Raw genomic sequence first — 12,916 nt, forward strand, 5'->3', positions numbered from 1 at the left:
GTTACTTTCAGATTGTGAGTGTGAACAGTTTCAGGTGTTTGAGCAGTGCTGAGCTGTATAACAGAAAGTGTCTCCTCCATCTCCTTCCCAGACAGGGAAACCCAGCATCTTACTTTCTGCAGTGGAGAGAAAAGACAGAGGACTGAGTAAGACTGCAATGGTTTAAATCCTCGTAAGTGTCATGAAGAGGCAGAGGAAAACTTAAGCAAAGAAGGTCCTGTGCCTTGCTGAGAGTGTGTTAAGATGCACAGTTAGGGAGGGAGATGCTGCTGAGAGCGTGGCACAGCACAGCAACAACTCTTTTATCAGCAGCTGGTGCCTTCAAAATCCCAACCCCAGTAGCCTTGTTGGCGGTGATGATAACTGTAACGGATGGAACAGCTATTTTTCATCAAATGCTTGTTAGTCAATTTATTAGACTCCTAATATACTAATGCACTCATTTGGCAGGCATCTCAGCAAACGAGGCTCGCAGTGGAGTGTACTCACTCAAAGTCACGGTAACTCGCAGGTTGCTGATTTCTCATCAGCACTCAGAAGATAATTTGCAAATGTGCCATTTATCATTATGTGCTTTGTAGAAGCAGATCTCGTGAATGGGATAAACAGATAAGAGAGTCTAATAATGAGCATTTCCTTCCCCAACAGCACTGCCAGCTTCTAGAGTATTATGTTTTATATACCTTGCAGATGCTGCACCTCTGTGTGCGCTGGAGTTTGCCTGTGCTAGTGAAATAGCTGGGCACACAGCTTTTAAAGGATGGCTGCTAATGCACTTCACCTCTCTGCCCAACAAGAGTTGAACCAGGTTTTAGGCATTGTCTTCTGGAAGATGTAAGATTTCTATTTGTCGCAGTTTAAAAGCAATGGGCATGTGTGGACTTCACCATGAAAGGCCTCTACTTACCCTCCAGCTTTCCTTTTCTCACTGGAAACACGACAATCTGTGAAAGCCACTGTTAAAGCCAGCTAAAGGATTATTCAGAGGCAGGATGGTGTGGATTATATGGCAGAGGTTGCTGAAAGAGCACTTTTTTCCACACCAAAGACAACAGGCTTTATGGATGCTCTGACCTGCACTGCTGTTCACCACTGTGTTTGAGTCTGCATCGCTGGCTGCTTTTTATTTGCTTGTTCACTTTTTACTGGGAAGAAGTCGAAAGTAACCGAAGCCCAGTGATCGGTCTGCAAATGTGATTCCCATCTCCCTTTGTGACATTCAGGCTGGAAGCCCTGCATACAAATCATTGCTACTTATTTTTGCTTCTGCAGATGTGATTTTATTAAATGAAAGGTGTAACAAGAAGCCCAGCATAGGCAGGAGCCCTTTTGCCAAATGGCTCTGTGTGTTTAGCTGTGTGACTGCTCTCCAGCAGAGCTGGGAAACCATGCAAAGATATTGATAATTGATTCCGTTTTATATAAGTTAAAAACTAGCTTTTCCCTCCTAGTGTGAAGGTAATGGGTTTTGTCTGTAGAAAGATAATAATTCTATGAACCATTTCTACGCCCTCTACTAAAGAATAGTACAGCTTGCACTTGAACGTAATGCCCGTGTCAGCTCAGCTTTTAAACATTAATCTTAAAAGAGTCTTCAAGGACTGGAAAAAGATCTTCCCCAGACGCCAAGCTAAGTTTGAGGAACTTAAAAAGTCATGAGGATCCTGTCAATTAATGTGTTTATTCTCATATGCCTGCTCTGGAAAAAAACATCTTCAGACATGAAAGCTGTTTTCTTTCAATTAAAAAGTTGTCATTGCATTTAGTTTTCATAGATAATGGAGAGGGGATTTTTTTCCTCCCCTCTACTGTACTGGGGGATAAATGCATCTTTTTTTTACTTTTTACCTTTTTCCTCAGAGTAATCTTCATTTACTGTATGAACAAAAAAAAAGAAGGAAGAAGACAGCTAAATTGAAATCTTGTCTCCAAATCTATATGCAGGAGGTGACTTGATTTAGAAGCTTTAGGTAATTTCTTTTTTGTTCACACTCCTTCAGTTGAAAGGCTTCCACAAACAGTGTTACAGCACAGAAGAGAGGAGATGGAGAAATTTATCAAGCTATTTATCAAATTATTTTCACAGTCTGTCAAAGTCATAAGCATGCTGGAAAAGAAACATAAAGAGCGTGTTGGAACAGAGGAGCCACGTCTGAGTGAGCAGCAGGACTGCAGCACAACCAGAGCCATGGGGGCTGCTCCTGGCTGTGGCTGCTTCTGCCCTCAAACCCAGCCCTGGCACTTGTGGTGTTAAACCCAGGCTTGATGGATTATGGAGTGAGAAAATGGAATGGAAAACATCAGAACCGACCCAGTGGAATGTGCCCCTGCCCATGGCAGGGCGTTGGAGCTGGAGGATCTTTAAGGTCCCTTCCAAAACAAACCATTCCACAGTTGTGTGACTCTGTGATCATTTGGCAGAGGGAGAGGCCAGAGAGAAGGGGACAGACAGCCCCTCTCTGAGTCCCTGAATTAAATGGTGCCCATGCTGGGGCAGAGAATCATATCCTGAGATGGGACCCCACGCTTTGGAGAAAACAGCCTGGAATGTGCATCCTTGGTGGAGGGTCCTGGGAGACAGCACTGGCAAAGCAGAGGGAAAAATAAACAAAAAACCAACTGAGAGTGAAGGAACCAGTCTAGTAAGAAATCTTTAATTTCTAATGAGCTTTAAAGGATTTGAGAGAGTTGATTTTTTTTTTTAACAAACCAGTTCAAGTACATGCCTTCAGATTATAAAAGTACCTGAAATTGCCTAGAATATCAGCATGCATAGCTTGTTAATATTTACATATATTTACATGGGAAAACAAGAGAAAGATCTACAGTTATTTACAGTCTACATAGGAGAAGAGAAAGGCAGCATAATTGTATTTCCTAAAATACAGTAGTTGAATAGTCAGCACATGCATATTAAGATATATTTGCATGATAGAACGCAAATGTTTTAAGACGTACCTTTTAAACTCCCTGTGCTAAGGTATAGCATAATAAAGGTAATTTTTTTTTTTTTGTGTTTTGTTTCTAGTCTATTTGCATCAAGTGCTTTAAAATGTTCACTAACACAGCGGCGGCATTATTTACCCTGGCAATTAAAGCAACAGTACACACAATAATTTCCTACTAACTAGCAACAAGCTGCTGGTGAATGAAATATCTATTGTTTCTCATTACCCATCGACCAACATACAGGGATCTCTCCTTGTAAAGGCAGTGCCTAAGCTATCACCATTAATTATAGAAGTAATATAAATGAGACTCTACAGTATGTACTAAATGAAATATTAACAAGACCAGTGTCTTTGAGCCTGAAAGATGCACTAACAGGGCACACTTTACAGCAGGCTAGCTATGAAAATCACACATACATAATACAGGAGTGCCTGGCTTACAGCTCTAAGCCTAGACTTTAGAGGCCTGTTTGCTAGATCTGTGTTATTGCAAAATACATTCCTTTAATTAGTTTCTGGAAGACAGAGTTGGTAGTTACTTTCTTACCATGAGACTTCCCCATCATAACACCCTGTGGTTTCTCAATGCATTGTGTTATTGAACTATGTCTGTGTGTGTGTATGTGCATATGTGTGCATGTGTATCAACAGATGAAAAACAGTCTTTATCTTTAAAACCTAAACAAACAGCTCATTAAATATCTGTACCAAAAGGTCACTTCCTTAAAAAGCATTGCGTTGTGTGACTCATTTTTTTCACTCATATCTGAAATAAATTCAGTCTAAAAAATTATCTGTGCAATGAAGGAAGAAGCCAGATGTCAGCATTGTGATATTTTTTCAATAATGCATATGAAAAAGTCTAAATTTGGACTAGTAATAGTATTAAAAAGCTATTTAAATATATACAGCATATACAGTACTGTATGTATACATACATTTATATAAAGTATATATATAATTAAAGTACAGCAAAACCATAAAACATTTCAATTCAGCATAAGTTAATAACAGAAGTAATTTCAATGAACTCTCATCTGTGTATGCCCAAACACCAGCCAGACCAGTTCTGATGATTTAGTTGCAGCAGTGTATCTAATCTCCCTTTTTTGGCAGGATATGTTTGGTGTCAACAACCTGTTTGCTCAACTCTTTAAACTGCCCTTGCCCAGAAGAATCCACCTTTTGCTGGCAGGTTTTGTGTCTCAGGAGGATTTCCAGTGCTCCATGGCATTTCCAGGTTGACTGTGGCCAAGGATTTGTGGTGTGATTTGTGATGTGTTTGTATGAATGTGCATCACAGAAGGTGAGCAGGGATGCTGAGGTGTGAGCACAGCTGGGATGCCCAGGGTCCATCCCTGAGGTGCTCTTTGCTTCTCACTCCCCTGGCCAGCGCTGCACACAGGGCAGGGGCAAGCAATGGACTGCAGCACCATTTCTTCAACCTGATCTCACCCTTACCCTGTCACTCTCTGAAATGAAAATTGATAATTTTCCTCAGGGATTTTCCCCAGATCTAGAAATGAGCAGAAGAATGCTCCACTGCTCCATACCAGCCTGTGAGAGGAAAAGAGCAGAGACATTTGCATGCAGTGTTCAAAGCTGCCATTTCAGTGGAGCAATGATGTCTTAAAAGTGTAAATCAGGTGTGAACGGGGGTTCAGTGGGCAGGAGAAGGAATTGCAGCGCTGATGTGCCTGGAAATGTGCTGCTGATGGAGAGGCCTGAGAGGAGTGCTGCTGCTCCTGCCCTGAAATGCTGGTGGAGCAAGGTAAAGCCACAGGCTTCATTACAGTTTTTAGAGCTTAAGGTGCTCTCTGTCAGCCTTGAAATATTTTTCAGAAGCTGATTGTGGACTTCAATAAGACTCTGGAAAAGAAATATGGTGCTGCCTGTGGGAACCAGCTCCCTTCCAGGTGCTGTGGCAAAAGCATTTAAATTGCACAGTCTGGTGCTGTCTTAACCATTGTGTGGTTTTAGCTGAGATGTCCCTGAGGGGCTGGCAGATACAATACCAGACCTATGGGAAATATGTGCCCTTCTGAAAGACAGCTGTGGAGCACGTGGGATATCTTGAGGCAGCTCAGATGTCTCAAGATCCATGTTAGGCAGCTGAATCCCACCCCTGGTATGCCATGGTGGCTCTGCCTAGCACATGCAAAGGGTGGGAGAGATGAATGCATGGATTTCAGGGACTGTTTCTCTCTAAAGCACTCATTTTTTTAATATCTCACTGTTGTTTTGGCTAGTAAGAGTTTTACCAAGTTCTCTGTGATTGGGCAAAAAACCTGGATGAGAGAGGGAAGACACTGGAACAGGACCCGGAGTAGCAGACAGTTCACAGGTTAAAGAATTAACTTTATACAATAGAGAAAAATAGGCATGATTTTAAAAGATAATTACATTTTTGTCAGCTACTTTGCCAACCTTGTTCTACATCTTCTACACATTTTAACAATGGTTTATAATATAACACTTTATACTTACACAGTGCTTTTCCAAATTAAGTGTGAAAGCACTCCATAAATCTGAATGACTCCTCACAACACCCCCGTGAGGTGGGTAAACAAGAGTAATCTCCCCATTTTATAGCTGGGAAAGGTGAGGTACATGGAGTTGAAGTGACTTGTCCAAGCTCACTAGGGAAGGAAAAGTTGAAAAGAGGAAAACAGCCCAGTTCTCCTGATTTGATGTCCTGTATTGTATTTTTTTTCTCTCGTAGAATGATTGCAGAAAATCAGTTTGATAGCGGATGTTGGAGGTTGGAAGTTTTCAAGTGCTATCATTGCTGTAATTGAGAACATACTGGGGGTTGCATAACACAAACAACATGGTGCATTATCAAAATACATTTATTACAATGGACACGATTTCTTTTGCAAAGTTAAAACCCAGAATGTAAGTTAAATATAGCTGCATATGCTGAATAGTTGAAATAATCACTAGGTCTTAATGCCTCAGCAGTTGAAAACAAATCCTCTTTCGTGAACTACTGCAGTTTCCTTACTCAAAGAACACAGCACACTTATCTCCTATAATGTATGTAAAGAATACTGTAAATGTGTAAGGGTCTTAATGACACTAAGAAAAGTTACAGCTTGAAACCAACTATGCTCTGCAAGTAGAGAAGCTGATGGAGTTCTGAGTCTTTGTAGTTGGGAATTAGTTGAAAAAGGAATACATCAGAGGGAAAAAAGCAGACCTTATAGATTCTGGTTTATTCATTGTATTATCTTCTAAGAGATGCTTTGCTGGTTTAATTGTGGTGATGGGGGAAGGGGAGGTGGTTGAGAAGCTCTGGTTTAGATGTGGTTCAGTGAGAGCTTTGAAAAGACTGTAGGTACAGTGTTAGTTCAGGTCACGTTTTCCTGCTGGCACTTGGGGTGGAAATAGGACCTGAAGTCAACTGAGCCCAGTTTGGAGTTTAGATCATATTTGGCAGCTCCAAAGTTTTATTTTTTGAGCTGCAGATATGATTTCAGTTTCACGCTCTCCCAGAATAGCAAAGGAAGGTCTCAATTTCATATTTCCTTGCTGAAAAAGCAATCAAGGAATCCTGTTTTCTTACAGGACATTAATGCATAGATATTCTGAGCTTTATTCATAGGGTAACTGTGCATCTGGGATTCTCTGAGTGAGAGGACTGCAGCAGGAACTGAACAGTTCTCCTGTCATCTCATAGGCAAGACTAAAACTTGTTCACTGCATTGTTGGAAAAGTGGCTGTTCCTCACAGCTCTGAGCTGTCCCAGTAGGAAAGGGAGCAGAGGAACTCCTGGCATTGGGAATTGGCTCCCCCAGCTCCAGCTGGCCTCAGCCATGGGGGATATCACCAAACAGCTCTTAAGACTGCTCCTAAAAACTCAGATACTGAGGAATCCTGGATGAGGACATGAGGATTTTAGGCTAGTGCTAGTGTTTTTCAGAAGAGGTCATTGTGCTCCATGTTATTCACAAGGACTTGGGCTTGATAGGAAAAAGGAATAAGTGTAGTTTGAGAAAGCTCTGCACCACGATCCCAGCCTGGGGGTTGTAGCAATACCAGAAGAACACAAATCCATCCTGAGGGCAGAATTGTCCCATCTGCCCCCAGGCAGCACAAACCCCACTGTGCCCACCCTGAGCATCAGCCTCAGGGTCACAACAAGCAATGGAGCAGATCCTCAGCCCCTGCTCCAATCTGTGGAGCCTCTGAATTAGCAAACCTGTGCTAATTCCCACCAGGAGGAGGTGAGGCTGGAGGAATGTAAAAGTGCAGCTGTCACTTTAGGGTTTGGTTTGGATAATATGGTTCTGGAAACAGATTCTGTATAATTTTGTTTGTAATTCCAAGGAGATTTTATATTTTACATCAAATCAGGAAAATGGCCACTGCTGAAGCCAGCTGGTGAGGAGCTTTTCCCTCTAACAGAATGAACTCTTCAGGGTGCTTATGAGAGGCACAGAGGAGGTATGGGACACCCCATTGGTGTCATATCTGGAATATTTTCATACTGCCTTGGTTGCTAGGTTAGGTCAGTGGTTGGACTCAGTGATTTTCCCCAGCCTTAATGATTCTCTGATTCTACCTGACACTGCTGTGTAATGAGTTATTGGGCTGCAAATGGTGTGCTCACAGTGCCTTTGTGTGGGTCTGATATTTTATTGTTAGGGATGTGTTGGCTTTGTCTAATAGTCCTGATATGAATAACAGGAACAGCCTGAAGAGTTTTAAGGACTTGCCTTTTTATTTCACTTGAGCTGCTTGCTTTGAATCTGGCCCTTGTCACAAATACTCTCCTCTCATGTCATTTTGAATTCACCTCTTTCCAGTGGCCATCTTTTAAAATGCTATGTGCTGAACTTAACCTCAGGCTACCAAGATAACTGGCCTTTATCCTTAATTTTTCATAAGAAAATAAACCCCTCCTTTCTAAATAAGCTGATCCCATCTCCCTGGCAGACAATGCTGAGTGCTATGTGCTCTTAACAGAGTTTAGAGTGGGTCCTATTCATTCATAGTTGATAAATATACAGATAAGTTATGGCTTTGTTTCTATTATTTATGTGCTTGGAATGTAAACTTGCTTCAGAACAAAAGTCTAATTTTAGAAAATAAACATGCATTTGAAGGTAGACAAATCTAAAAACTAAACATTAACTGTGTAATATGTTTCCTTATCAGGAACATAAATGGTATCTCAGACTACTAACAGATGCATTACATATATTAATGAGGGTTTTACCATGTTCTGTATCTCAAGAACCCCTTTTCTTTTACTGTTAAGTTATTCAATATTAATTTGCATTCAGTGCCATCAGTTAAAAATTGGCTGCTTGCAGTTATGAAATAAATGCCTATGAACTAGTAGCTACTTAGTATTTTCAATTCAACAAAGGATTTTAGAAGGATGGATAATTTAGATCTTTGAGCCTCAACTATAAATAAACAGCAACTGCTGTACAAATCCCACCCTGCTGCAGAGGAAGATTGTATTACAAAACTGACAAATGATTTGCGGAAGAGAATGATGAACCCTTATTACTGAGACACTCTTCAACTTAATCCAAAACAAGATTCCCGGGTAATTTTACGTGCACTGGGAAGATTGATGGCGTGGTGCTTGCCCAGCAGCTTTCACGTGTTTGACTGGATCGGAAATGGCACTGAGGCATGATTAAAGATTCAGTTGGGCTTCTCACAAATTCTTTATCCTGTGTATTCATTATTGCAACCCGCTGCCTTTGTTGCAGGTTAAAGAAGGCTGACCCCAGCCCTGGTGATTAGCACCCTGTACAACTGATGGACCCATGGAAAAAAATGTTTAGGTTGCCCGACGCTTTTGGCATTGTTTATCAGCTGAAATTGTTGGGAGGGGGGGGCCTTAATCACAATGGATCAGGGAGAGCCTGTGACAACTGACAAGCTCATTGTTTAAGACATTTTTTAACGAAGTTGTTAACATTAATTCTTTTATATAGTACTCTAATCTTCTTCAAATTATGTTCTGACATGGCACAAACCGCTTGGCATTGAAAGTCATTCAACAGTGATTAAAGTGCTCTTTTTATTGGTTTAAGAATGTTTCATCTTGTATCAGCAGTATGGAATTGTTTACTAATTAGATTCCCTAACATCCTCTGCTGTTGTATGCTGATGATATGTGAACAGGAAAGCTGATGAGCAAAAAATTAAAACTTGTTACTAGACTGTCATAAGGCCCAGCATATAAAGATGTCATTCAAAGGACTGTGTTCATAAGGGATAAACAATATTTGCTGAGAAACAGAGCAATTTCTGGCTAGCAGTGCAGGCAGTTTGCACTATCTGCAGCTCTGGCTCTTCACAGAGGTTTGTGGGTATAGATACAAAGGAGACATTTATGCCTTGGGGACCTTCCCATTCAGCATGGCATTTATGAGGCTTCTACACATCCCACTTTGGGCAGGAGGTTGGGCTGGACCCCTCTTGATACTCCTGCCAACCCAAAATGGGGTTTGATTCCTGTGACTCTGATGCTCACTCCTCTCAGTCCTTGGACAAGTCACTTGGGCAGATCCTCAAGTGTCTGAATGCAACCAGCTCACAAAGGGAATCAGACACTTAAGTGGCTCTGAGAATCTGGGATTTCCCTTCTGTTACATAGTTTTGCTGTCTGAAGCATTCTCCTAGGCTTGATGAGTTCATGTTTGTCCATAATCGTGAGATACTAAATCTTTAACCTCTGTGAACAAAGGGATAAATACGTCTGCATTTCTCTTAAGTAATAAGAAAGGTACTTTTCTTTCAATGATAGAACCATTGAATTTTCTTCTTCCAAAACAGCCAACATGATTGAAACATTTAGAAAGAAGTAAGGATACACACAGCCAAAAAGCAAATGGCACGTTGCTTACATCCAGTTCTCAGCAAAACACTGGAGGCATCGCAAGATAAAGTGCTTTGGGCTTCCAGCCACATAATCTTTTATCACTTAAAGTAAATATCCTATGCTCACACAGGGAAAGCTATTCTCTTCTTCTGGAGTCTAGCTTGTGTCAATGCTCGAGGTATAAAGCGCTGCTCTTGTGCTCTGGGGTGTTTTTCTGCCTGCCGAGAATTTTGTTTAAACATCGTCAAATTCGACTCGTTTGAAAAGATAAATTATTGTTTGGGTTGGATTTTAAACTGGCTCTGATAAACTTCCATTTTATGAATTAGCTGAATTCTATTAGAGATAGCCTGAGTTTAGCTTGGCTGGACAGATGCTTTTCAGCAATGGCTTGAGGGCTCTCACTCTGCCTTGAGCAATTCAGTTTAATTTTACCTTTCTAATGAAAGTCCAGTTGAATTGCTTGCAAAAAACTAATAATACTCTTTAGGGGCTTTGAGACATTCTAAACAGCTGAATACAGTGATCATACCTGTACTGTGGAGCTTTATAGGATAGTTGAAATGAGCATAGAAATTTTATTGTTCTCTATTAATATTATTTTTAGTAGAACTCTCTTCCATTTCTGCTACCACCTTGAAGATATTTTCTCTTTTTTAAAAAAAAAGATACTGGCTTAATAAGAGGATTACTATGTATTATACTAACTTTAAAAATATTTTGGTCTGTTGATAAATATATGCCTTTCAAAATACTTAATACAGACAGTTTTGGTTTACCTTGTGATGGGAGATCATTTCTAAGTTGTGGAGTCATCATTATCAGTTTAATCCCATCTGCTGAGGAAAATGCATGTCTTGCAAACACATATGCACTTCTTTGTTGCTACAAAGTTGAGATGCCTCAAATAAGGAGAACTGGGGCTTTTTAAACCGCTTCCTGTCCTTGAAGGATGAGAATGCAAAGTAGAGGTCTTCTGCAGGTTGGCCCCCCCCCAGCAGCACCCTGAGTTTCCTTCGCTGTGACAATGAAAGGCCAAAAAACAAAGGAGCAGAGGAAAATCACAAGAGATTGAAGCCTATTCTCTTATCCCATTAAATTATCTTAATGTGGCAACAACTAATTTCTCTTCATTTACTTTTTCAATTGCACTTGGCAGCCTTTTTATTCTGATTCCTATCAGCTCATAATTTGTTACCACAGAAAGGACTAAGATGTACATAAATAATCATAAGATGCCAGATAAACTCTATCGGTTTTAAATTAGTGTTGTGTCTTGCTAATGCGCTCTCACCTATTATTTTTAATTATAGTTTACAAAGCAAAATAGCTTCTTGCCCTCTCCCCAGCTGTTCTGGCACTGTGCTTTTAGTCTGTGCCAGGGAATAGCCCATCACCCATGCCAGGGTGCTTGCCCCAACCCTGTGGCCTCCATCTGTAGGTTTTTGTTGGGACAATTCATAGAAACCCATTCTTCCTCTTTGAATATAAATTCATTTGGTATTTAAATAAAAAAAAAAAAAAAAGGAAAAGGAAAGGGAAAAAAAGAGAAAGCAAGAAAAATTAAAAAATCCCTTCTGATCCACAAAAGCCTCTAATCTATCCACTCAATTTCTTAAAGCATTATAAGACATGAGAAATGTTGTTACAGAACCAGCCCTGTCTGTGCCTGCAGCAGTCAAATGCTCTCACACAGCAGCAGTGGCAACTGCCTGGGACTGTTGATCCAAGATCCACGGGCAGGTTTGGCACCAATCCCGACTGCACTTTACATGATAGGTCTTAATTGGAGTGCCCAGGTTAATTTTGCACAAGAGGTTTAAAAAACACAAACAAACCAAATCCATCTATCAGGCTGCGGGTCAGGGTGCCTGGGCATATGGTCAATGATTTCTGTGATACAAAGGGAAGTTTTGGGGTGCTTATGGTCAATGATTTCTGTGATAAAAAGGGAAGTTTTGGGGTGCATATGGTCAATGATTTCTGTGATACAAAGGGAAGTTTTGGGGTGCCTATGGCCAATGATTTCTGTGATGAAAAGGGAAGTTTTGAGGCACTGCTCTTCAACCTGGCTCAGCTGTTCTGGTGTCAAACACCACCTGGGCAGCCCCTGCCACCAACCCAGGTGTTTACCAAGTAGGGGCAAAACACCTGAGCTTGGGGCTGTGGTTCAGGATTCTCTTTTTCTTCTCCTCTTAGAGGGAAGGAAAAGAAAGAAGTCCTCACTGAGGTGGTTTGTAAAGAAGTGCCTTCAGCCAGGCTGCAGCCTTGTCACCGGGCAGCTCACCCTGCCAGCCACGCTGCTTGCACGAGACACAGCTCCAAAGGGCTGAGCTTGAAATCACAGCGATAATAATAAATTATAAAATACCTATGCATTTATACAGTTCTGCTTGTTTTCTCTCCCTTAATTTAATTTTTTTTTTTTTTTTTTTGTTGTCATTGCAGCAACAAGGAGCAGCCACGACGGTGTACTGCGCCACGGCGGCGGAGCTGGAGGGGCTGGGCGGGATGTACTTCAACAACTGCTGCCGCTGCCTGCCCTCGCAGCAGGCTCAGGACAGCGCCACAGCCTCGGCCCTCTGGGAGCTGAGCCACAGGCTGGTCCAAGAACGAGCTGGCAGCCAGGCCAAATAGCAGCCAGAGCTCCTGGAAGGATCAAAACACACGAGTGCGTGCGCGCTCGGAAACTGCCAGCACTGGAACCTGTCCAATCTTATCATCTAGAGGGTTTCCGTGTACCTCAGATACAGATTAAGCAGTGTTAAATGAAATAATAGCAGTCACAACATAGTGAAAAATGTTAAGTACTAATGGGAGGTGGGGAATACTGTGGGTTAAAGGGACAATGCGGCTTCCTGGGGCTTAGTTAGTCTCGGTTCTCTTTCTTTTGATTATAGCCTGTTCAAAGTGTAACCCAAGGAGGCATCTTCTGTCTTATTTTAGAAAAGCAATTCTGCAGATAATTTCTGTTGTTTTGATTAATGGGTAGGTATGTAGCCCAATATGGGATTTTCTCCTTATTTTGATAATTGCTGTCTGTTAGGCTTTAGGTATTGATTGGGAGATGGTAGTTGTGTTGATTCTTTTTCCCTACAAGGATTTTATTGGGTGT

General features: G+C 41.3%; 1 protein-coding gene across 1 annotated transcript in view; it reads left to right on the forward strand.

The window, feature by feature from the left end:
• WWOX (WW domain containing oxidoreductase) overlaps nt 1–12,449 on the forward strand; it is a 473,269-nt gene extending 460,820 nt beyond the window's left edge. The window contains exon 9 of the mRNA XM_058034427.1: nt 12,250–12,449. Coding sequence (XP_057890410.1) covers nt 12,250–12,438 — 189 coding nt within the window. The 3' untranslated portion in view covers nt 12,439–12,449. The remainder of the gene's footprint in view (nt 1–12,249) is intronic.
• Nucleotides 12,450–12,916: the final 467 nt, after the last annotated feature.

This window comes from Melospiza georgiana, chromosome 14 (genome assembly GCF_028018845.1).
Source record: "Melospiza georgiana isolate bMelGeo1 chromosome 14, bMelGeo1.pri, whole genome shotgun sequence".
Classification (NCBI taxonomy): Eukaryota; Metazoa; Chordata; class Aves; order Passeriformes; family Passerellidae; genus Melospiza; species Melospiza georgiana.